The 27,108-nt window shown below is 40.1% G+C and overlaps 1 protein-coding gene across 1 annotated transcript in view; it reads right to left on the reverse strand.

The window, feature by feature from the left end:
* Positions 1 to 3,096: 3,096 nt before the first annotated feature.
* The window catches only part of LOC132107757 (cadherin-11-like), a 66,811-nt gene continuing 42,799 nt past the window's right edge, over positions 3,097 to 27,108 (reverse strand). The window contains exons 2-12 of the mRNA XM_059513948.1: positions 23,555 to 24,000; positions 22,503 to 22,797; positions 21,690 to 21,809; positions 20,366 to 20,533; positions 18,699 to 18,886; positions 16,363 to 16,616; positions 16,016 to 16,152; positions 15,281 to 15,402; positions 12,766 to 12,883; positions 9,796 to 10,047; positions 3,097 to 4,211 (exon numbers count right to left, since the gene is read on the reverse strand). Coding sequence (XP_059369931.1) covers positions 3,721 to 4,211; positions 9,796 to 10,047; positions 12,766 to 12,883; positions 15,281 to 15,402; positions 16,016 to 16,152; positions 16,363 to 16,616; positions 18,699 to 18,886; positions 20,366 to 20,533; positions 21,690 to 21,809; positions 22,503 to 22,797; positions 23,555 to 23,806 — 2,397 coding nt within the window. The 5' untranslated portion in view covers positions 23,807 to 24,000 and the 3' untranslated portion in view covers positions 3,097 to 3,720. The remainder of the gene's footprint in view (positions 4,212 to 9,795; positions 10,048 to 12,765; positions 12,884 to 15,280; positions 15,403 to 16,015; positions 16,153 to 16,362; positions 16,617 to 18,698; positions 18,887 to 20,365; positions 20,534 to 21,689; positions 21,810 to 22,502; positions 22,798 to 23,554; positions 24,001 to 27,108) is intronic.

A 27,108-nucleotide genomic window follows, 5' to 3' on the forward strand; every position in this document is an offset into this window, starting at 1 on the left:
GATCTTGAACCCTTGTCGCCTCTGGAATTGATTTTGGTAAGTATGCATTGCATTGTTGTTTTATCTGATTACCTGTAGTGTTTCTGACTTTTACACAGAGGGTTTACCCCTATTTTGTGCTTGATTCTGTCATATGCAAAGATTTTTATAGGATTTTCTTGGTTTCTAGGACTTTCAACCATTTTTTTTTTTTAGTAGGTCTGAATCAGCTTCCTTCACCCTGTTCTCTATTTCAGAGACATCGCAGTGCACCCAACTACGCTTAATGCTTTCAGCACCAGTGTCAGGAAGGAATTATTGATTCATTGTTCCCAGGGAAGAATCTGACACTTTTTGTATAGATCCTTGAGATACGAGTCAGAGCTGCAGTCTGCCCCTCCCTATCCACTCCCTAGACATTGAGGAGAGACAGAGGTTATAGGAATCACCCAAGCCCTGTTAGTAGGACCTAGGGGTCCCAGAGGGTGGCAGGATAATGACCAGAACAGTCAGACTAATAACATGTGGGTTTGGTTGAGAGAACCGGTTAACCAGAAGATAGAAAAAAGGCCTATTTATATTGATCTTCATTCATCAAAAAAAAGAAAGAAAAAAAAGGACACGTGAAAAAAATAAATAAAATAATAATAATAACAAAAAGAAAAGAAAAAAACTACTCACAGTCCTTTGTGTGTAATTGCAAAAGTTACGTCTTGTGCATTCTCTGTTTATCAAGAGTGTAACCCCCTTTTCTCAGTGTTATTGGTTCCAGAAGTATTTTATCCATTTATTTTCCCCATAGGGATTTTGAAAAAGGCTATAAGACATTAACCAAGCAACCAGCTACAAGGTGGGCAACAGTACAAAGTTGAATTTGAAGCAAAATGTTATTGAAATTCTGACAAAAAGACAAAGGTACAAGAATGTGTTCTTAACGGCTTTAAAGGTGTCATATAATGTGATTTCAATTTTTTCTTTCTCTTTGGAGTGTTACAAGCTCCCGCTGCATAAAGAAGATCTGTAAAGTTGCAAAGAATAAAGTCTCAATTGCAAAGAGATATTCTTTATAAAAGTTAAGTCTACTCCACGCCCCCCTAAAACAGCTCATTCTAACACACCCCCACATGTCTATGTCACTTTGGGGGAAGATTTGCATAACGCCGCCCAAATGTTCATGCAAAGAAAGAAGGCGTACCTTTAATTCTCGCTGGTACCACCATCGTGGAGACGCTTTGTGTTTGATTGTGAGAGCGAAACTACTTTGTTTGGCCTTCTGAAATAGGATGATATCCACTTCATAATGCCTAGAGCTGATCCGTGCTGGTCGCTGAGGAAATACATCAAATTCACTCAGTGGATCGTTGCTGTTCCTCACTCTAGCCGCCGACTGCCGCTGCAGAAATGGTTTTATGTTTACGCAAATCAATGCATAAAAAGACAGTACAGGTCATTATAATCATTAATTATGTCCCCACTGGATGCAACAACTGCCTCGTTTGTTATGGGTTTTATTGTTTTTGTCCTGTCCTTGTCTCCAGTATTCTGACCAGGACATGGCATCACAGTATGGTGAGGGGCGTAACTTTTCCATTACACGCTTGAGGCATTCGGCCAATCACAATGCATTGGATAGCTGGCCAATCAGAGCACACCCTGTTTTTCAGACCGATGAGCTTTGTAAAAGCTGAGCTCAAATGTTTGGTGTACTTTGCTTGCTATGAATCTCTGATTGGTTGGATTCTTTACAGCATCATGGGTAATGCAGTTTTTCACTGTTAAACATGATCATTTAAAACACAAGCTGAAAAAAAGCAAACTGATGCTTTCAAAAAAAAAAAAGCATATATCATGGATTGACATGAATTTAGCTGCTTGTTAAGGACACCCAGCAGGATTCCATGGAGGATAGCAAAGGGCTATGGTTCCACAGGGAAGGGTTTGTCATCAGAGGATTTTTCCTGTGCTTCACTTCATTCAAAGTTACAGCTAATGTAGTCTCCCTGAATGGGCGAGAAGAGGCTGCAGCAGAGCTCATCTGTTTATTTTCAAGGCCCTTCAGGGAAATGTCCAATCTCGTTCAGGTGGGCTGAAGTTCGGTTTTATGTAAGACTTCTTTTCTTTTCTTCTTTTTTTTAACAAAGTGCACATTGACCTTTCAGTGTGCGGCACCCTGGGAGAGGAAAGAATGCAAGCCTCTCTGCTAGGAGACAAGGGAGAGACCTACCACTGGAAAGCACAGAAGCGGCCGGTGAAAAGCTCTGCATGTCTCTGCGAGTGCTAATGCAATTCATGCACTGCACTGCATTCATATTCAACCTTTGTGTTTCTGTCATGAGTTGTGCTATTGCTATTACGTTGTGCAAAGCGTTGATACATAGTGTTCCCACAAATACCTTACCGCCATTGAGCATTTTAATAAAAAAAGCATTTATTTCAAAGTTTTTGCTTCTTAGATTGAAGCACATAATAAAGCAACAGTACAATGTTCATAAAATATAAGTGTGATGCTGTAATATTTTCCTTACATGTTGAAATACTGATATTTTGTATGTATACTAAAATAAGAACTTTTAAAATTGTACAAATAGTTACCATAAAATCGACATAGAAATTAGCCATTTCTCACTGCAACAAGACAGACTGCTAATTTCTCACCAAGGAGAATAACATAAGCCATTAAAGAGAATGAGAAATTAAGAAAACTGAAGAACAAAATAAAATAATAAAAAAAATAATGGTCATAATACCATTATATATATATATATATATATATATATATATAAAGAAGAAAGAGAAAGATTTACATAACCTGTTCGGTGTAAGATTGATCCTCAAGAGACATATTTTGCACATTGTACTGTACATACGTTATAAGGACTTTAGCTTGCTTTAGGATATAGCTTTCAAGTAAAAAAAAAAAAATGCACTGCGTTGCAAGAGTGTCCATTAGTTAAGGCGATTTTTGAGATCACAGGTCTTTCTTTGTGATTGTTCGTAGATGGAACTGGGCTTTTTTTCTTTTCTTTTTATTCTAGATGACAGAAATACCAATTTTGCGGGATCTATCTGCTTCCAAATATTATATATATATATATATATATATATATATATATATATATATATATATATATAAACAAAAAAAATAAAAGGACCTGTTTGGGCAATATCTTCAAAGACAATATGGAGGCGCTACAGAAGTTACAGAAGACTTAATTTGCTGACGTTCGCTCCAGATTATTAATAAGGCAACTGTTTTTGTTTTTATTTCTTCGTGAGCTCGTTCACAGTATCAGCAAATCAATGACTCTCTGTGATCCACATCCATAACCTCAAACCTGTAAGAACCTACAAACATCAAAAGTGAAACGTAATGTTCTTCGGTTCTTACACAACTTTGCCACGTTTCCTTATTTCATACACACTACAGTGACACGTCCACCACAGATGTGTCTTTAATATTTTTTGTCGTTGTTTTTGAAAAAAAAAAAATAAAATAAAATAAAATAATAATAATAATAATAATAATAATAATATCTAAACTTCTGACTCCCCCATAGCACATTGTGAACATACCAATGACACTCCCAGCATCTAGTATACTGCGCGTATACTTACAAAAAAACTAAAGTTTACTATAAAGTTAAAAACTCATGGAATACTTATAGAAAACTTCACAAAACACACAGTTAGTGGAGGAGGGCTGGGTGGAAGGAGATGAAAAAGGACTTATTTGAGCAAATGTTAAGAGTTGTCATCAGCCGAGTCTTTGGTGCCGTAAAGATCGGCAAGTTTCTTGAAGCGCGGCCCCCAGCTTTGAAGGTAGTCGTAGTCCAGGTCTGAATCTGTGGTCACCGACTCCAAGGAACTCAAAGAGCCGGCGACAGAGCCTCTACCTTCATAACCGTAGATCTGAATGGAGTCATACGGGGGTGCTGTGGGGTCATTATCCGCATCAGAAATCCGCGTTTTGATGAAATCATCCACGTCTACACTGTTGCCAATGGGCCTAGGGCACATCGGATACTGAAGCTCGGGCTTGATGTCCTTACGGGGCAGGAAGCCATTGGCACCGTCTGGATTCTGTAAGGTGGCGATGTCAAATGCCTCTGTGTCCTCCTCGCCACCTCCCTCGTCATCATAGGTGATGATGTTCTCCCGAATGTCTTCCTCCTCAAATACGATCAAAGGCTCCTTTTTCTGCCGTCGCAGGGCCACAAACAGCACCACGATCGCTGTAGACATGAAAACAAATGTTAAGCCAATGCTAATAGCATCTCTCACTTATGTTGGATTCGCTATGCTGCTTCCCTACAGGTAATCACATCAGAAACTGTTTTCTTAAATGTAGTTGTTGGAAAGATTTGACTGTGAAGATAAAGTGTTCCCATTAAACGCAATGTTTTAATACCGTTTTTTGAGAAGTCTTGAGACAGCTAATATATTTTGGGAAATGATGAACTGTTATATTACAGCTCTACAATATGACTTGACAAGCTTTACACATTAGACAAAATTAGAAATCCCTCGTAAGGTTACTAACTTTGCATGGTTTCCCAAAAATACACTCAATTATTGTGTGTATATGTTGCTGTCTGTTCAAAAATTGCTCCTATTATTAATATTAGTATTATTATTTTTTTACTTTTCATCGAAACATACAGTAACAACTCTTCAACCTAAATTCCAACATAAATATAATCTATTCATGTGATCTTCTATGTTCAATGTATACAGTCAAAGCATTTATGTATGTATTTAATGAAATAATTTGATCATTATTGGTTTAAATAAAATTAGCAAAAGTATCCTGATATTAAAGTCACATTGTATAATTGATAAATTGTAACCATCATAACTGTACAAAGTTTCGGTGCATTTGCACAGTGTGACTATATAAGTCTGCCTTACAATGACTCTGAAGTATTTGTCTCTAACAAATATTAAAATATTACTTAAGTAAACAATCGTCTTTACACCCTACATAGGCTCACGATGCTTTTGGGAAACAAATCCTTAACCAGTTTTAGAGGCAAGTAAAGTAAATAAATGTTGTTCTTCTTCAGAAACTACTTCAGGAGCTGCGTCGAACGCTTTGGGGAAATGCCTTTGGCAAGACGACTCTGAATATCGTGTGCAGTCTGTTCAATGGAAGGGGGTGACGTCTCAGGCGGGGTGAAGTAGTGACCAGGAATCTATAAAGGCACGTGCTGCGCAGCTGGCTTTCTGCTTCGCTTCTTTCAGCAAGCGATCTGTGTGTGCATGTCAAAAGTCTGTCTTGTGAGTCTTATCTACTGTTGTCTGTCCTTAAGTGAAAGCGGATGTGAAAGTACCGGCGAAAGTGGGAAGAATCAAATACTTGGCTGGAAAGTGTCAGCGGAAATGAGTATCAAGCACAATTTGTCAGCAAGTGTTCTCTGTTGCGCACGGTGGCTTGTCAGATGTGCAACAGCATGACTCGGGAGAACAACATTCATACACTTTACAATAAGGTTAATTTATTAAATATTAGTGTATTAACTAACATGATCTAACAATGAGTAAGAAATACATTTGTTATAGTATTTATTCATCTTTGTTAATGTTAGTTAATATAAATAAAGCTGATCATTGTTTATGTTAGTTCAGTGGATTAACTAATATTAACAAGACTTTAATAAAGTATTATTAAATGTGGAAATTAGCATGAACAAAGATGAACAATTGCTGTATAAGTGCAGATCATTATTAGTTAATGTTAATTAATGTAGGTAACTAATGAACCTTATTTTAAAGTGTTAGCGATTTGTTTATTACAGTTAAGGTGTTCAGTCAGACACATAAGCATTATTTTAATAAGAGATAAGATAGATATATTTAATAACAAAAATATAGTGCCTAAGTGAAGCAAATAAACAACGTAACTAATTTAAATGATTGCATTATTCATTAGGCTACTGTAGAATTAACAATAGACTATATAAAATGGATTAACTTACCAATAATAATAAAAAACAATGGTGTGTTTTACATGAATTTTGAAATGTTAGTAGATCGGTTATTTATTATGTGGTTTCACTGTTTGGATGGTGTTACTGTCTGCAAATAATGACAAATATTTTATCCAAAATCTGTGTTCACGCCACCTTATACAATTACTAAAGTTCATTAGCAATTAATATTTTTATGAAAACATGTTTTAAGTTGTGATTTACCACCACTGGCACGTCATCGGACCTGTGGTCATCGTGGCTCCGAGGGCTGCCCCCCCAAGACGTCCCTTATTTTTCTGTATTGAAGGTGGCAACCCTAACTGCTGATCTCTCCCTCCGCGCCACTAAGGAGACCGCTCGCGCTATTGGGCGGTCTATGCCAGCCTTAGTTGCCACGGAGAGGCATTTGTGGCTGACCCTGTCTCATATAAGAGACCAAGACAGGGTCTGCCTCCTGGATGCCCCGCTTTAGCCTTCTGGCCTGTTTGGTGACACAGTCAATACTGTCGTCGACAGGTTCCAGGAGGCGCGCAAACAGGCGGCGGCGTTCCAGAGTTTCCTCCCTCATCGCTCTCGTGGGGCATCTGAGTGGGAGATGCCCACGACACATACCAGCTCCTCATACCGTGAGGCTAAGAAAGCAGAGTGTCGCCACTCGTGCTCCCCCAAGTCCGGACCGAGGGTCTCAGCGACGCTCTGAGTCGGGGACTTCCAGGCCCAAATCAGATCTTCGGGCAGTCAACCAAGCTAGGAAGTCTTCGACAAAGAAATCCTGACACCAGAGGCTCAGGGACACAGAGGGCAGCCCCTACTGGGGTAGAGCGCAGTCTACCTCAGTATACGGTGCCCGTCTCACCTCAGTGCCCTCTGGAGGCCGGCCTGACAACCCTGCCAGAGTTTCAGGGCGTAGCGGCCTCCAGCGAGCGCTACTCCCAGGTATTTCCGCCCGTGAGCGTAGCGAAGCTGGGACGCTCGCCACCCCTTCGGGGGTCTCTTACACCAGAGGTCAGTCTCGAGAGACTGATTCCCTTAGTAGATTATTTGTAGTGTGGAAACTAGTAGAGAAAAGCTATTGCATTCAGTTCAGCTATCCACCGCCGATATTCAGCAGGGTCACACCGACATTAGTCAGCCCCCAGCAGGCTCTGGTGATGGAACAAGAAGTGAATACCCTATTAAGGAAGGAGGCCAACGAGGTGGTCCCTCCTCAAGACAGGGAATTTAGGTTTTACAGCTGGTATTTCATAGTTCCAAAGAAGGATGGGGGGTTGCGTCCGATCTTAGACTTACGTCAGCTGAACCGCTCAGTTATGTCACTGAAGTTCAAAATGCTCACCGTAAAACAGGTTGTAGCTCAAATCAGATCCGAGGACTGGTTTGTCACAATATATCTCAAAGATGCATACTTTCACATCTCCATCCTTCCACAACACAGGAAGTTTCTGAGGTTCGCTTTCGGGGGCAAAGCTTACCAATATTGAGTACTTCCCTTCGGCCTTGCACTCTCACCCCGCACATTTACGAAATGTGTAGATGCGGCTCTGGCTCCTCTGCATATGCAGGGACGTCAGTCAAGAGACTCAAAGAAGGCCAGTCACTCACTGTCAAACAGTTTCAGAGACTGTTATGGCTGATGGCAGCTGCGTCCAACGTAATACCCTTTGGCCTGCTGTACATGAGAACCCTACAGTGGTGGCTCAAGACCAAGGGTTTGTCCCCGAGGGGGAATCCACTTTGAACTATCAAGGTCACCCGGCGATGCCTTCTTGCCTTAGATGTGTGGAAGGAACCTTGGTTCTTGAATCAGGGCCCGGTGCTGGGAGCTCTTTGTCGCCGTGTAACGCTAGCGACAGATGCATCCCTCACCGGTAGGGGTGCGGTTATGAGTGGCCACCCTGCCCGCGGTCTGTGGAGCGGTCGCCATCTGACATGGCATATCAATTATCTAGAAATGCTAGCTGTGTATCGAGCATTAAAATATTTCCACCCAGACCTGAGAGGCCACCATGTGTTGGTGCGCACCGACAAAACATCGGTGGTCTCGTATATCAATCACCAGGGAGGTCTGGGTTTGTGCCCCTTGTACAAGTTGGCACACCAGATCCTTCTGTGGTTCCAGGGCAAACTCCTCTTGTTAAGAGCAGTATATAGTCCTGAGAGATTGAATATGGTAGCAGACGTGCTGTCGAGACAGGGGCCGAGGCTCAGGTATTGGATGCTTCACCCCGTGGTGGTGGAGCAAATATGGAAAATACTTGGCTTGACCCGGTTAACTGACCAGTTGGTACAGTTCTCGAGTTTCTCCAAGCTAGGCCCTCTGCGGGGTTAACTCACTCCACATTAAAGGTGTACGTGGCTGCTTACCATTGCTGCTTACCATGTCCCTTTCAATGATCAGTCAGTGGGTAGACACCCCCTAGTTACACATTTCCTCCATGGCGCGCTGAGGCTGAGGCCTCCAGTACGGTCCCGTGTTCCCCCCTGGAACTTGGTTGTGGTTTTAGAGGCTCTTTGTAAAGCTCCATTTGAGCCAATACATATTATCTCAGATAGACATCTGACTCTTAAGACTGCCCTGTTACTGGCTATCACCTCTCTAAAGATAGTTGGAGATCTTCAGGCCCTCTCGGTGGCCCCTACTTACCTGGACCTTGCCCCTGGTATGGCCAAAGCATTTTTATACCCTCGAGCGGGTTATGTTCTTAACCACATAAACTCTGGGGACCCACCGGTGGGTCCAATATTGCATAAGCCTAATTCTCAAAAAATCAAAATAACAGCTCAAGTGGTTAAAGTTCCCTCTGTCACACCACAACCCGCAGTACTGCAGGCCTTCTGTCCTCCTCCCTTTTGGGAGCCAGACCAGGAAAAGCTAAATTGCATGTGTCCAGTTCGAGCGCTGGATTCATATGTCCACAGAGCTGCCCTGTGGAGAAAATCAGACCAATTGCTTGTTTGCTACGGTCCTCCTAAAAAGGGTATTCTTGCCTCTAAGCAGACCCTAAGTCATTGGATAGTCGAGGCTATCAACGTATCCTATGAGTCCAACGAGTCCTCTGGTCTTCCCCCTCCTTTGGGAGTCAAGGCTCACTCTACCCGGGGTATGGCAGCCTCTAAGGCCTTCTCAGCAGGTGTGTCCCTCTTGAACATCTGCAACGCTGTGGGATGGTCCACGCCCATCTACATTTGTCAGATTCTACAGTCTAGATATGCAAGCCGCTCCTGGCTCTTCTGTTCTCTCGCCTTAGCTGTGTTCTTCGGATACACACTAGGCAGGGGTTTGGAAGTCTGGCAGCATGGGCACATCATGCCCCAAAGCGTTCGACGCAGCTCAAGTTCCTGAAGAGGAACTTCCCAAGGTTACAAATGTAACCCTAGTTCCTCGAAGGAACGAGATGCTGCGTCATATCGCCATACTACCGGCACCCCTGCCGGTGCTTGCTTCCCTACTCGAAGCTAAAGCCAGCTGTGTGCACTTGCCTTTATAGCTTCCTGGTCAGTATGTCACCCCGCCCGTGACGTCACGCCCTTCCATTGAACAGACTGCACACGATATCAGAGTCGGTCTTGCTAAAGGCGTTCCCCCAAAGCATTTAACGCAGTGTCTCGTTCCTTCGAGGAACTAGGGTTACATTCGTAACCTTGAGACATTCTCTGTAGAGCACCTGTTCTATAAATAATTTACGTTTCTGTAGTTGTGTGAGTGTAAAAGAACACCAGTGTGTTTTGGGGTGAAATGCAAATATTGACATACATATAACATGTTTAAACCAACCAAGCAGTACCTCTATTATTTACACATGGTTGCTTTGCTTGTATATTCATATACAAATATAATTAGGCTTACCTAGTAGAATAACAATACAGGCCAAGATGGCAATCAGAGCTCCGGTGCTGAGCCCTGCAGAGAGGATGAAAGGTTCGACATTGCAGGAGAGGATTGTGTCTTTGCTGTCGCAGCTGCACACACGGATTATAAGAGTATTGGTGCTGCTCATCGGGGGTACACCATTGTCATTGATCTCAATGGGAAGGTGATACACATCCTGGGTCATTCTGCTGAAGCCCTTCCGGATCACAATGATGCTAGCGGTGCTATCTGTGGAAACAACAGAGGAACATTGATGGAATGTTTACTTCAGCTGATGAGGATTTTAGTAAAAACACAACAGAGTGGTTAATGTGCTGAATAGAATTACGGGAAAGTTTTCCATTCCCTGGAGTTAAGGTGCCTTGAGAACTACCCACAGCCACCAGTGAGAGTCAATGAGGTGTGAATCCACCAATATTAAATTCATGTTTAATATTGAGAACATTTATCAGCTTTTGGAAGTGTAATCATAGTTAGAGTGGAGGGAGCGGTATTGGTTTTATTTGCAACTGGGAGAGATGGATCAGTGCCAGCGCATTTTGACTCAGCGCAAGGTCACGCTGAAGGCGTAGATGGAGTGAGTTCATTTAGGGGCCTGGGGTTTAGTCATTTTCACTCCCACTGGCACCACTTTCTTCAACCTTCAGTGACTCTGTCAGGGAAGGCCACTCAAGATTTGGCTACAACGTTCATATAGCATGACACCATGGACAGGATCAATCAATATAATGTTATCCATTATAATTCTATATCATATTCTTTCAGTGAGATTACCATGGGCTGTGTGAAGCATGGATTTGCAACATTTCAACCCGAAAGAGCTTCTCTGGGTCCTTGTTCATGATGTTGTGCTTTTGGGGCACCTTTGTGCCAGGGAGGGAGCATGAGTGGGTTGGCCATGATCACATGATGTGTGACAAAATTATTGATTCTGACATTATAAAAAAAATATATATATATATTTCAAATGTAAATACGTTTTAAAATTAAAAAAACAAAAAAAACAAATACTGTTATTTTAAACTTTCAATTCATTAAAGAATCCTGAAGAAATCGTGGGTTTCATAAAATTACCAAGAAGCCCAACTGTTTTTAACACTGATAATAATAGATGTTTCTTGAGCACCCAATCAGCATATTATAATTGATAATTAAAATAAATAATGAAATTGCTGGATGATGAATAATCCCTACTATTAAATTCAGTTGGCACTCTGAAAACCTTGAAGCTCATAACCAGATCTGATTCTTTTTTAAATTAAATATTACTGAACACAGATAATATTCCATACACTTAATATTTAGAGTTCATGCACATGTATAATCAGCAGGCATTCCTTACGTATGTCTTATAAGAGGAGCGCTGTCAGAGCCTCTGTGTGGAGAGTTGTTCATAATGGCGCTTCAGATAAATGGGTGGGCAAAGCTTTTGAATACTGTATCCATTTGAAAGTCTCCAGATCCTGATAAAGCCAGTCAATCTTAGTAGTCTAATCTCTCTCCCTAATATTGTTGGCTTTTGAAATGGCCTGCTAAAAAGTGCTCATCTCCTTTCTCATTAAAGCAAACCAAATGGGAAAGACACTCATTTCTCTCTCTCTTTCACTCCGTCAACTTCATTGTTCACATCAGTCCGCTCTATTAACCAAGAAAAAAGCCTAAACAGATATGTGATGGTAAACATTCACCCTTTTAAAAAAACAATTAACATGTTTTACTCAGTCAGGCAACAATTATGTGGAGTTACTGGAATCAGCTACAGATGCCTTTATTGGATTTCATGATATTTCCAATCTATTGTTGGTCAAAGAGAAATACAGCACAATCAGAAATAAGCCAATGCAAAACAGCAGCTCAGTCAATGATGTCAATTTGTAAGCCAAGCTGGAAAGCTATTTTGCCGTGGGGTCCCTTCGGGTGTTTAGAATAGAAAAGGTTTTCGATTTTCGAGTAAAATAGGTCTATGGTAAAATATGGTTATGTTACATGGAGCTACAGTTGTCTGATTCTTTAAGCACATGTGAACTCACAACCTTGAGTTTTAGTGCTTATGTAGCAATGAAAAACTATTTAAGGTATGGCTGGTTGTAATTTATGAAAAAAAAAAGGGAAAATCTGAAGTAATTCAAAAAAATAAAATAAATAAATAAATAAATTCTGATCTGATGGCTTGAAAATGCTGATTATTTTCCAGGTTTTACAAAAAAAAAAAAATTCAACAGCTCCACAGGTAGAACATAGATTAGTTTGTTAGCATATGTTAGACTACTATCATTATATTAACAGTCACACTAAGCATTCTAAAATAACACCAAAGCTCCTTGTAAACAAAGTAAACACGATTTACAGTTTCTTTGAAGCATACATAATTCGGCTTGTAATATACCAAGAGCCACCACATAATGAGTTTATATAAAAGCAGCAAAATCAGCACCAAGTCACAACGACACTCTTTAGGGAGGCTCTTTAATTGCCTCTAAATTGAGGCTTCTTGTTTCCCATTGATTGACTCTCACATTACAGTAGGTGGGGCTCTTCAGACCTGTGTCTACCTGTTTGAGGAAAGACTATTGGACTAAAGTATGTTGCTGAAGGTTTTCTGGGCACACCAAGCAGGATGCTTGAGAAACAGATAGAAACAGGGCTGCCTACCAGCTGGGCCTCACCCAGGTTTCGAATCCACAGATGGAGAAGCTCAAACGAGAGTGACGCCTCCATAATTAATAAGAGAGAAGGCTGATTTGAGTTTGCCCACCTCATTATGACCTAATTATCAACACTGCAGACACTCACTCCTACACATGGATAAACTCATTTGGTTTGGAAAGAGACTAAAATATTTTGTGTTTTCATTTGGCGCGTTCCCTTAGGCAGTTTACTTGGCTTGAAATAAGCAGTTCTTCGGTGCAAATTATTCTATTACGGAGTGTTTTCTGTGTCACACACCTCTGTTGTCCTTGACGGAGAAACTGTGGTTGTTAGCGACCTCAGGGGCCAGTCTGAAGTGGAAGTGCTGGCGGTGGGCCATTTCATCCTTATCCGTAGCACTAACTGTCTCAATGAGCTGTGGAGAAGAGTTCAAATCAGGTCATATTAAACTGATTAAGATCACCAGTGCATGCCTCTAAATAAATGTATGCCTCTTTCATCTCTTTTTCTTTCTTTCTCTCTTTTTTTCTGTTACTCATTCAAACTTGCAACTGCCAAAAAAATGGAAAGTGAACATTGCATTGATTAAATTTGGACATCAATATGATATTTTATAGTGTTCATTTAAAAGTTTTGATGGAAGTTGTGACCTCTTTTAAGAATTAGCTAATTCATTAACAGTTTCTTGTGCCTATTTAAAGTCATACATTTCTCAGACACAGGGATCAATTAAGTGACAATTAAGATAACTAAGTGCCAATAAGTTATCTAAGCAAATTTTTCTTCTGGATTATTTGATGAATAGAAATTTCAAAAGAACAACATTTATTTGAAATAGCAATATTTTGTAATATTATAGACAGCTTTATTGTAACTTTTGATGCACCCTTGCTGGATTAAAGTAATTAATAAATTCTTACTTATCCCGGATTCTAAATAGTAGTTTATGTACATATGCACTGATAACATAAACACAATACCATACAAATATATATATAATTTTCATTCACGTTAAGAAATATTAATGAACCTTACTGTAAAGTTGATAATTATTTAACAAGTGCCAGTGGCGTAGACGGGAGAGGCCGTGGGGGCACTGGCCCCCCGAAAACTGATTGGCCCCACCTTTTATGTGTCCGTCACTCAAAAACATGTAATCATTTAATCTGAGTAATTTAGATTTTTCAAAATACATAAGGTATCAGGATCCTCATTAGAGCTTATTTCCTGCAGGGATGGGCTGTATTTCAAATAAATGTATTTTAAATACTATTTTGTATTTTAAATACCTTTGGAAAAAGTCTAAGTGAAAGTGAAAGTGACGTGACATTCAGCCAAGTATGGTGACCCATACTCAGAATTTGTGCTCTGCGTTTAACCCATCCGAAATGCACACACACAGAGCAGTGAACACACACACACACTGTGAGCACACACCCGGAGCAGTGGGCAGCCATTTATGCTGCGGCGCCCGGGGAGCAGTTGGGGGTTCGATGCCTTGCTCAAGGGCACCTAAGTCGTGGTATTGAAGGTATGTATTTTGTATTTAAATACATTTAATCTTAGTGATTGTTTTGTTTTGTTTTGTTTTTAGTATTTTTGTATACTTGTTGATACAGGAAATCAGCAGTCTAATAAAGAGGTTGATTGGCAAAAAAGTATTTGATGGATTTATGGATTGAAACTACAAATATAATAAGGTTAAATGTATTTAAATACAAAATACAAAATAGTATTTTGTATTTCAAATACATGTATTTGGTGGCATCCATTCAATAAAATGTTGAATTAAAATTAAAATTTACACAACAAGTTATTATTGTAACTGTTTTATAATGTACTACAATACTGAGGTGAATATATTGCCACTTTTTGCAATAAGTAGTATAAATATAGTTTTAATATAGTGTAAGTAGAATATAGCTATTTGCATTTAGTGTAAAAAGCATATCACATAAAAAAGATGCTGCTATTTGCACTATAGCTTAGAAAATATGTTATTTTATCTTAGTGTAAATATCATCTATCACTATTTAAACTTTCTTTAGTGCAAATAGCCACTGTTTTTTTTTTGTATATTTTTTTAACTAGCGAGTTGCAGCGCTCGATTTTCATGCTGTCTTTCAGTGTTAGGACAGACTATGTTCAATGTTAGCTCCTAGACCAAGATAATGCTAATAACAATGCTCTGAGGCTTAATGTACAAAAACAAGCAGGGTTTTCTTACATTGTTTTTGTGTGTGTCTGTGTGTGTGTGTTTTTTGTTTGGTGTTTTTATTTTGTATTTTTCTGATGACACAACTGAAATTGCAAGCAAGATGGCGAATTAAATCGTACAATGTCTGTGATTAATCTTTAAAAAATAATGTTAAAAACCATATAGAATTGCAGTAATTTATACATATTATAATGCATTTGCATATTATTATTAGAAATGTATATTTAATAAGTTTTTACTTTTAACTAGTTTCCCATTAGCATACCTATTATTACTAACGTATTGTCTGTTTATTAGTTATTATAAAGCGTTTATTCTTCATGACCATCTACTTCCCTAAGCCTATCTAATACATAAACTTAACAACTACCTATTAATAAGCATCACATTAGAAGTTTATTGAGGCAAAAGTCGTAGTTAATGGTTTCTTAATAGCGGGACCTTAACATATAGTGTGAGCAAATGCACAAAATAAGATCGGCCCCTCTGCATTAACTGTGGCCCCTCTTGTGCCCACCAGTTGAAAAAAATCCTAGAATAACCCTTGATAAGGGCAAAAAAAAAACAAAAAAAAAAAAACCTTAGTTGACTTACCTTTCCAGGGATGGCATTCTCACAGACAAGCACTTCGTTTTGAGCTGTGAATTCTGGAGCATTGTCATTCACATCTTTGACTTTGATATTGACTCGTACTTTTGCATCTTGATGATGGCCACCTGGGACAACAACAGCAAAAGAGACTTAAGATTTATCATTAATACAGTGTGCTGTAAAAAATAAATAAATAAATAAATTGGTAGCCCTTAGTGGAAGGACGTGAGTGACAAGACACAACCAGAATTGTCAAAGCAGCCCTGAAAATGTCCGGAGTCCAATCTGAAAAGATCAGATTTAGTGAATGCCATGATGTTTTTGTTTCCAGACACAAGCAGTGTCTTCCACATAACCAAAGAATATTTTTGATGTAGTTTTCAAGTCTTTAGACGTGGATTTTTGATGGTCGAAAAAATCACAGACATTTACCATTTAACTTTAGATCCAATCAGAAACAAACATTAATTGCCCCTCAAGGAAATCGCATACACACACAAATAAATATATAACATTTTAAGGCCAGTTACACACTGATCACTGAACTGAGGCTATCATTTGAAGGTTGAAGAGGCAATCTGTGGCTGTCTCTTCTGAAATCATGCAGGAGGCCTGGCGACACTAAAACCACATAAGAGCAGGGTGGAGGGAGAGCTGAAGAGCTCGGTGAGAGAAAAAACACAACATGCAAGGCTACTCTGTTATTTAAAAGCCCAGAGAAAAAGATGAGTGACCTACCAATCTCTGTAGCACTGACGGAGATGTTGTGCCAAGCTTGTGTTTCCCGATCTAAAGGCCTTGTGGTCTTAATAATACCGTCTTCAGGATTAATGATGAAAAACTCTTCCAAGTCTGTGTAGCGTGGGATCATATATCTGGGATTATATAAAAAATAAAATAAATAAATAAATTATAAATAATTTCTTTCTCAGGCTCTCTTTGAATCTTATCTAATAAATCAAATTTCCCTGAACATTTTAATGACTGTCATCAGACAAAGTTCTAATCATACTGCTGTACTGAAAAAAAAAAAAACAGCCAAAGCAAAAGTAATCTGATTCTTTTTACGGGAAGTGGTTTGGTACCTGATTGGGTTGTTCATGATGTCAGTGTCTTTGGCATGCACGCGGCCGACCAGAGTGCCTGCTGGGGCGTTTTCCTCCACCTCAAAGTTATAGCCGGGAGCCATGAATGTCGGGGGCTCATCTGCATCTTCTACTGATATTTTCACAATGGTAGTATCTCTGTATGGACCCCAGGCAATGAAACGGGGGTCCACGTGTGGGTTCGAGGCTTCTACCTTCAGTGTGTATGATCGCTTGGTCTCAAAGTCCACAGTCTGAAAACAAGATGTCAGAAAACAAATTAGTAATTCAATTTGATGGAAGCTGTCAATAGGGAAAAAAGTTTACTTTCAGAAATCACTCTACATGTTTGAATATGACAATGACCCCTTTTGTCAATTGATTCTGGACTGCATGGAGAACCAAAGGTGAATAAAATAAATAAATAAAAGAAAAAAAATAAACTATTAATAGATCACCAATAAATCAACAGAAATGAAACAGAAAAATAAACAATAGAATATATTTATAAAATAATTATCAAAAAATAATATTAATAAGGGAAAAGTGTAAAAGAAGCAGACTAGAGGGCACTGTTGTTATACATTTTGGAAGGAGACCAAATCTACAAAGAAGCTGAAATGAGAAAGCATTCGAATATCAAGGCTCTTGCAGACATCTTTCAGTTATAGACTGCACTTCTTTACAATTCTCAAAAGGCACAATTCTCATGCAATTTAGGTTCAAGCTAAAATAAAGAAGAAAAAAAAGGAAAACGGTTCTCAAGTAGCCAGTCATTAATGCCGCTCGTGTCCTCCTGCATTACCAGTTTTCACACATCCACCTGTTTTCTGATTAGCCTGTCTCACCCGTCACACCTCACGGTCACAAATTACCAAGTGAGAATTACACATAAAGGGTACATATCAACTCAAACAAACCCTCACACCTACACATGCCAGGTAGTTGTGTGTTGATTGGTTGAAAGTTGTTTTTCTTGCTTCCTCATTCTTTTATTTTCTTTGGATCTCTTTAATGGAGCTGCCAACGCTGGAATCAAGTATGACCCAGCTGTTTCCTCCAACAGGTTGGAAACTATTCTGTTTATCCTGACAACAGCAGTCCCCCTCTCTCTCTTTTTCTCCTACAACAATCCTTTATTTGGCACCTAATAACTCCCGACTCCAACCTAATCAGTAGCAGATAATATTCACAATAATGCTATGTCTCCTCTTAATATTCAGCCTGCGTCGCCTGCCTGCAGTTGAAACAGAATACTTGATTAAAACCCTGGCAATTCCGTCAGTAATTTCGACTTTAATTTTCAACATGCTTTGAAGAGCAAAAGGTGATGATTTCCCAAGAGGTGTATCAGCGAGGCATTGTGTTATTGAGTGAAGCAGTATTGCGTCAAGCTGATTGTTGTTGGCATGCCGTATTGTCTGTTCTCTCACCATTCTGCATGATTCATCACCTCCTTATAACCTTCTCGGCTGAAAAAGCACTGCTGTGGCCACAGCGTTAAAAAGAAGCAAGGCTGACAAAATCCCCCTTCAATCGTTTCCTGCACCATACACACCTCCTTTACACAAACAGCATTCACAATATGCTGATGCTTCACCAGATTACACAGCTCAAACAGCAATAATTCTTGACTGCATACGTTTTCCTTTCTTCAGTATGCTTCCTTTCTAATAATCATTCTGCGGATGATCATTTGACATCTTGAGCTGTGGGGGTGAAGGGTAAAGTATCACCAGCAGGTGGCAGTGTTACGGCTGCAGACTGGGTCTCTTTGGCTCTCAGGCTAAAGCTGGTTAGTGGCTATAAGGCTTCTCGGTGCGATGTGAATTTTCTCTCGGCCACGGAAGGTGGGGGTACAGATGGGCGGCAGCCTAACTCGAATGGCTGTGTAATTGTCTGCATAATCCAGGCCCTCAGAGCAGGGGAGGAATAACCCGGGCAGCACGGCCCAGATGAGCTTCCCTCACATGGACAGAGAAGCAGCCATGAAAGTCAATGCTCATCTCAGATATAATAGGAAAGGGATGGGCAATGTCACTGCAATTACAGAGTGAAAACGGTGAAAAATCACTCCAACTGCCCAGCCGTCTTGCACTTAGACTCACATATTTGAGCGTCCATGCAAATAGGAACACAAATGACCAAGCAAATAAGCTAAATGCAAACAATTACTCAAGAAGAGAAATCAAGATACTAAGAGATGGACAGAGAAATTCAATATTCGAAACACCCCTTCTCTTTTGCGTACACGCTTGCTTCCATTGACAAATTGGCTCATATGTAACTAGAAGTTGCATTCACACATACATATTTGGCACTCTCACACACTTCACCTTCTTTAGTTTGATGACTGCCTCCTGGGTCTCCGAGTCCTTGGTGATCTCGAAAAGGTTCATGCCGTCTCCCTCTAAGATCCGATAATCCACCAGTCCGTTCTCTGCCAGATCAGGATCTCTGGCCTTCAGTCGACCCACCTCCTCACCAGGAACCTTGTCCTCTGAAACCGCCATGGCGTAAACACCTGTGAAGAAGAGTAATGAGTCCCGGGAGCTCTCAAGAAAAACAAAAAGGGGGTGGGCGGGTAATATGGTTTATAATATCTCTGAGTCACAGGCAAGAAAAATCATGATCACACTCCCCACTCGGGAATGGAAAGCCGGTTCGCTGCATGATGCCGGTGCTACCTTCAGCTAGCTGCCTGACACCTGTGAGCTCTTAGCTGGAGAGAACAGGAGCGCATGTGTGAAATTTATATTTGTGGGCTCGAGTGAGCCTGTATGGGTATGTAGGTGGGTGTATGAATACTATAACAGACACATGCCTGAGGCTGGAGCTCACAGAAGGACCATATGGCTCCACTCCCTGTCTGCTGAGAGCCAAAGGCTTCAGCTGCCTCTACAAAAATAACTCCCACATGGGGAGGAAGTCCTCGCAAAGAAAGGCCAGGGCGTGCAAAGAGGTCTGCTTTTTCAATCAGACCTTCGACAGACCAAAAAAGAAAAGGAGAATTCTCATCTACAATATCGAATCGATATCGAGCCTAAAAGCTGCATTTTTCGGCGTGAGCAGAACCACATTAAATATCTGAAGCTTACATTCTCACCTGTGCTCTGAGCCAAACTGGTGTCCACATTAAAAAAATCTAGCTTTCTCCTGAAACGTTCCATCATGCAGTCGGCTCAAAACTATCGAGCTGGATTTAAGGATATGCTTGCCTAAGCTACTCATTGTAGGCAATAACCTTGCAATGTACAGTTTATTTTGGTCCATGAATCACAGTTTCTACCAACATCAAAAACAGGGCTCGTGTAGGAGCCGGAGCGCTGGGACTATGCTGCATTCTGCTTAAGTCAGGAAAAAAGCTTGAAGGCCCTTTGCTATTGAGCCTGAGGCTCCGAGTGCACAAAAAAGCAAAAGCTCGGTGGAGATTTATAGGGACGATTTCTTTAACAAAAGACAGATAAAATCGATGTGCTTAGTGTGCAGTTTGATGTCGCACTGGAAACACATGAGCACTAACTCACACTAGCCCATTCCTGCACTCATCTGTATACAACAACACAGTAAATATTTCATCCAGCCTTTCATGCTCGAGAAACTTGATGTCATCGTGCTCGTGCTGAATGTTTAAAGAACATTTGAATAATTAAGTTGTGATATTTTCATGTTAACATCTGTAGCTCATATTAGCAGATTCTGACTTGGTCCCTGAGGGCTTGTCAATGTTGATATGTGGTTTGAGGATTGAAGTGTGAAGAGAAGAAAGAGCTGTCCATTGGCTAAAAGCAAACTCTCCTCCCTTGGTGCATGCATAGCAGAGGTCAAAGTAATGTTGTGTGTAGCCAGCCAAAGAGCAAGACATGGTCAAAGTGACTATAATAAAATCTGACAAGGATAGAGGGGGACAAAAAATGATGGATGGAAGAGAGATGGAGATAAGGAAAGAGAGAAAGACATAGAAAGAGGGAACATTCACAGCTGGAAGAATACATTCTCTCACCCTGAGCGAACTTTGGAGGATTGTCATTGACATCAGTCAGGGTGATTTTAACCTGAGTGGTTCCTGACAGACCACCCATGTGTCCACCCATGTCCTTGGCCTGGATTACAACATCGTATTCTTGCCTGGCCTCCCTGTCCATGTTGGGCAGAGCAGTTCGAATGATTCCTATAGACACATAAAACACATAAAACATAAGATGCACCCAAGACCATTGACTATCCAGTCATTGATTTATTGAATGCTTAAGCTTTTATTAATTGACTTGACGTTTCATCAACTTTTATGAGATTTATTCCGTCTGAACAGTTAGATTTTTTTTTGTCATAGCAAATATTAGATGCACTATTCAAACATTCCCATTGCTCATTATGACCTATAGGCTAACTCAATTAGTCTAAATGTACAAATTATTGCTATTACAACAAACAGTTAAATTCAGTTACATAACTGTATTCTGTTATTTGATTTGACTGTCATTATTAATTCAACTAATCTGTCAAAATGCATGCATTTGCATAGGATAACTGATTTAGTATTTCAAATTAATGACTCCTTATTAAAATAAATAATTAAAAATGATATCAAATATATTTTACATATATTGTGCGAGCTTACTTAGCAAATGTATTGTCTTTAATACTGGATGATTTTCATCTTCAATTTCATCTGTATATATGTTACTATTTACAGAAGTACATTTACAAGCTATAATAAATGCACACTGCTCTTAGGCCATAATGTACCATCTTCTACATATCCTACCATGCACATGTCATAGACAGACAGCTTTTATCCAGCAGGGCAACTGGCCTTGGTCCTACACTTCAGGATAGTGCTGTCAAATAAAATTCTAGCTTTCAGATGGCACTATACTCTTCACATCAGCTTTCAGACCAGGAAAATATGTGGCTATTTTGCTTATTCTTGAGGTCCTTGAAGCATTTACCACAAATGCACTATTAATAGTTATAGGATGGTTTTGTTAGTACCACACAGATGAGCAGCACTGAATAGGATCGAGCAAAACACCCAGCTTCAGTTTATTAGCAGCATCTGCTCCATCTCCTCTGACTGCTGTAGGGGATTCCACTGCCACTGGGACACTGTACTAATGTGACCACGGGTTAATTTAGCTCAGAGAATGCAAGGTGCTCTTGCAAAGCATGAAAGGACTACCCTAATCATTCCCACTCCTCATACCGTGACAAATGAATAGAAGCCAAACTTGATTTGGAACTGCTCATGATGCATATCGGAATGCATGCCTGACTCCACAGAACTAACATCGAACCAGTGAAAATATCATTACTGATGACTGTACCTGTTTGTGGCTCCACAGAAAAATAAGGCTGGCCCTGCAGGATGCTGTAGACCAGCCTGGCGCTGTTGCCGTATGTAGGGTCATCTGCGTCTGTAGCTGTGACCTTTATCACTGAAGTACCTGAAGAGAAAGTACAGCACACATCAACCATGATAGGGATAGCTTTTGGATATTGCACAGATCTCACAGTCTAAGATACACCTCTCACCGGAATTCACAACAGATATAAGAGAGAGACTAGTAACTTGGATATTTCTCAGGTTATAAAGTTGATCTTGAATAAACTTTTTTTTAAGGCAACATTAATATTTTAGAGTCTAAAGCTAGACGATACAAACCGTTGCCTCTGGTTTATGCATGCAGTGTTTTCCATTCAGCAGGGCTAATTTCCATGAAATCTAATTCTGTTTACACACTAAAATCAATTTACCTAGCATGTTTACCAACTTGTCTAAAAATATAAGGAAATGACCTGGGCAAAACTAGCCATTGGAAGTTCCCAGTAGTATTATGCGAGGATTTGGGGTAACAGATCGTTACCCTGTGACAGGAGAGCATTACTGATGATGTATTGCACAGTGAAAATGCAGTAAAAACAAATACATGCACACAAACAAATGCATGCGCACACACACACACACCCAGACAAGCCAACAGTCGCAAAACAAGAGTTGCAACAAGAGCACCGGCTCACTTTCTGAGAGTCAGATTTCAGCTCTTTTGAATAATGAATGAGGAACAAGCTGTCAGGTGTGGGCTCACAGAGAAAGAGAAGAAGCTGACAAATACGCTTTTCCAGAGGCTCGCACTCACCAACATTGGACATCTCAGCCACTCGTGCATAGTAAGGGGCGTGAAGGAACTCCGGCGGATTGTCGTTGATGTCCTGCACCTTGACAATGAATTCTGAGGGAGGTTCAAGGGGTTTGTTGGTGTCTCGAGCCACAGCCTGGGCAGTCAGGGTGTACTGGGCCTGCTCTTCTCTGTCCAGTGTCTTTGTGGCATGAATGTTGCCAGTTTTGTCATCAATGACAAAAATAGTGCCTGCTCCCTCCCCTGAAAGGATGTATTTAATGTTCCCATTTCCTGAATCTACATCCGAATGAAGCTGGAAGAAGAGAAAGGGCATGCGAGTGAGAGGTTTCTATCAACAACGGGCAGGTCAAACAAGAACGCTGCCTTGAAGTAAAAAAGCTTTTTGGCTGGTCTTCAGCGATAGCATCTCCTCTAGAGTATCACATTAACACACTGGTATCTTACAGTAATATACACCCTGACGGCTGACTGTAGTGGTAGTGAATTCATCAGGGAAACATTCCTCTAGTAAATGAAAGTCTACATTAATCTCAAGTGATCATTCCATATTAAAATGAGAACAAACCTCATTTTTGTAATGTATGACTGTTTATATGTTGCACACACATAAACTGTATAGAGCTGATGCGAATCAAGGAATGTTGATTATGCAGGTTAAAATGAAATTAAACTCCTGACACAGAATATCCCCACTCAATAAGTCTAAACCTCTACTTGGGTTCAGGTGGGAGTTTAAAGGCCAAAGTGCTGCCGGTTTGCCATGTAACTATCCGGCAGGCCCATAAATTGTCCATTTCCCTTATGCAAGAAACATAGGGGACTGCACTGTTATTAAAAAGGAAATCCAATTTATAACCTTTAATCAAGTGGGCCACTGATTGCTTTTGTGGAACAAATGGAGGATATTGCAAGGACTCTGTCTGTAATGAAAACTCCAATGACTTTCATTCACAACATAACCTTAATAGAAAAAAAAGAGAGGGGGGGAGATGGAGAACGAGGAGTAGGACAACATGAGATGGACGTAGATGATCCTTGTTTCTACTTACCCGACCTACTAAGACGGGATCTGGGCCTGTGTACTCCTCAATGACAAAGAATTGGTTCCAGACCCAGCCCCGTTTGGAGCGGTGAAGCACCTGGCCTTCTTTGCCTCTCTCCCTGTGTCTGTGTAAAGAGAGATGGCGGCGGTGGCCATGCTCCCGTGGACCTGAGCCCCTGTATGTCGCTGCTGCTACAGCGCTCCATAGTGCGGCCCCCAAACACAAGAAGAACACCTGCTGTCTCAGTCCCTCCCACATCCTGCCCGATCTGTCCACTTCCTCTGGGCCTTCCTCCTGTGGGTATCAAAATCCAGAGAGAATCCTTGAAATGGTGTCCACTGGAAGCTGTGGTCTCTAAAGGGGTTGAGGGGTACAGAAGGAGACCTCACTGGATTTGACTTCTAAGATCCATCACAAAGTCATGCTTTTCCACTTTTTTTTTTGCTCCGATTCTGAAACAAAAATGGAGAAAAAGTCATTAGTCATATGAGAAAGTATAAGTAGGGTACACAGGTCTAAATTGTCTACATAAAACCTAAACAGTACACTGAAAATGTCAGGATAATAAAACATTTAATGAGACTTTGAGGCAAAACGTTCTGCACTATTACTAGGTCAAAAAGTGAATTTGTGTCATTGATCAGGCGAAATCCTTTTCAGATGTTCTTGCTGTTCTTGGAAAAGTCAGATGTTCTTGTTTCCACTGAAGCACAAGATGTTCTTTGGCTCAAATCATGCTGGAAACCATGATCATCAGGTTTTACAAACACACCTGGGGAGTTCGTGCAGCTCAAGTGCAGATCTCATTAAGTCAAAGACAAAGACATCCTGAAATTGTATGTATTTCTATTCAACTTTTAGTAAAATTATTAAGCTTACAATATAACTTGTAATGAAAACAATTCATTAAATTAGAAAAATGGTGTTCTAAGACCCCACTGTATATAAAGCATAACTACTTTTGTCAGACCACACTGGAATCAAGTTAAATGTTAAATGTTAAGTGTATCAATTCATTTTGTAACAGTGTACCCTAAATTAACTAAGCGTCAGAGGTCGTAAGCCCATTTCTGCCAATTCGGTTAGACATTCCACAGCCAGATGTCTTCCGTTTTTGTGGTAAGCTATTCTCTGTTGTAGAATATAAACCACAAGGTCTGCAGCTCTCATGGATGTTTATTTGATAATGTAATGAAAAAGAACTGTATATTAAATTCTATGAGATCATCTACAGAATAGATAACACAAAGTGAATAAAATAAAATAATAATAATTGTAAAAAATAAATAAAACTCCCTCTTTATACAATTCAAAGCTTTGGGGTCAATTAAGGAAATTAATACTTTTATTCAGGAAGGATCACAAATGACATTAAAGGCATTTATAATGTTGCAAAATATTTCTATTTCAAATACATGCATATATATATATATATATATAAAAGATAATCCTGAAGTACACGTATTAAGCAGACATTAAAAATAAGAAGCATTTCTTGAGCCTCAAATCACCAGTAATGGCTGCTGAATTTTAAGCTTTGTCATGATGGAAATAAATTACATTTTAAAATATATTAAAAAAGAAAACAGTTATTTTAAGTTTTAATCGTAAATTAATAGAAATAAATGCAGTCTTGGTGAGCATAAAAAATCTTTCGAAAGCATGAAAAATCTTACTGACCACAGAGGTGTATAATACAATAAACTCAACTATTAATATTAAATAATATTAATGAATATACATCTCATCAAATTCCTAATATAAATGTCACACAATACCTGCTCTCTAACAACTGTCAATACCAGAATTTTCCAGATCTTTATCGTGTGTAAACACATGTCATGTTACACATCCAATAATTAACCACTTGAGGTGTTGGGTGAAATCCCATAAAGTTCGTCCGTCGCTCTCTGTCTGGGTGTAGGCGGATGTGGTATGGGAGCACAACCTGCTGGGTATTTTCTCATCCACTGAGCCGCTAACAACCTTAACCTCTGACAACAGCTACGGTGGGCCGCTGCACCCACGCACACACACGCTCCGCCATTCTTACCCTAATCATAGTAAGTCAAATCCTCACTTTACACACATATGGAGGAGGGGTTTGTTAGAGTGTGAAAGGCACCAGAGGGGTGGATAAGCAAGACAGAAAACAAATCGCCAGTCTGCAAAGCAAAGCCCGTAAATATTTCCCAAATAAAGTGCAACCAGCGGAGAACTAGGAAAGTGGGTGCCCTAACTGAGGCAGACCTCCATTCTGTCAGGCCCTGATCACATTATATTGCTTCACGCTCATCTCTCTAAATTGGCATTGGAGCAAGAGAAAGAAGACATTCTACCCCTTCTTTTCATTATTGACCAGCCACCAAAATGTCAGAATTAGGTTAGTCTTGCATAGCCAGACCTTCAGATTTTTATGTAAATATATTTACAGTACTTGTTTATCATAAATGTATTTTACAACAATACAAATAGCAATGGGTGACATTTTACCAGATTTAGTCCAACACATTTATTTGTTCCCCACTAAATAATGTTTTCACTAAATGTTTAGATTTTATAAAATTACTGTGCTCCCATATCTTTTTGCTGCTGAATTATCCACTAACCTAGTTTATAATAGTATTTTTGTCATAGATTATGATTATATTTTTTTTTTTCATTTGTTATTTTTCTTAAAAATGAAATTGTAATATAGTAGATTGAATATAATAGAATAGTAGATTGTGTTTAACACATAAAAGAGTGATAATCAGATCAACACGCAGGTATATAAATTCTATATTGACAAAAAAATTTTTTTATCGGTATTAGTATCGGCCAATACGGATCAGTTCTGAAAACAATTCTATGGTTGTACAGCATCTAAACTCTTCCTCTCAAGAAGAGGAAGAAACAGGAACATTTCCTGTTTGTTGTTGGCGGCTGTACTGCGTTTGAGCTCCGTCACTATATTCTTTTCATTGACTATTTTTAACTCAAAAATCTATTTTATACATCATCGTTTCCGTTTATATAACGTGTGAATATATCCTCTATTGTATTCTGCAACAAAAACAATCAGAGCGCCTCGCTATCACTAGTTTTATTTTGATCTTCCGGGTCGCTATTAGCTTTTAGCCCGTTAGCATCAGCAAGCGTGGTTGCAGCTAACTGCGCTTACATTGCTAATACTCTATTCACACACATTACCACTGCTGTACTCACTGTTACGTGCTTTAATGGCGGATGAATGTCTCCACTCTGTGCAGCTCGAGCTCGAGGCCGTGGGAAAGCAGATTCGCGACCTGGAGGTGAGGCAGGCCCAGCTGAGAGAGCGGAGAGCCGCGTTGGAATCATCCCGGGCTGACGCTCACAAGTCCGGGGTAAGTATACCGCGTGCTGCTAACAGTCCCACCACGTCTACTCCGTGTGTTTCTCTGCACAGGCCCGGTGCACCCAGGACGCGATCTTCCCAGATGTCCTTCACTTCGACGCCGGGACACCACGGACCCTGGGTGCATCCACAGCGGAGGACCCGAGCCGGGTCCCGGGCGATGACTTCTCCCCCTCCTGCCTTC

The sequence above is a fragment of the Carassius carassius genome, chromosome 2 (genome assembly GCF_963082965.1).
Source record: "Carassius carassius chromosome 2, fCarCar2.1, whole genome shotgun sequence".
Classification (NCBI taxonomy): Eukaryota; Metazoa; Chordata; class Actinopteri; order Cypriniformes; family Cyprinidae; genus Carassius; species Carassius carassius.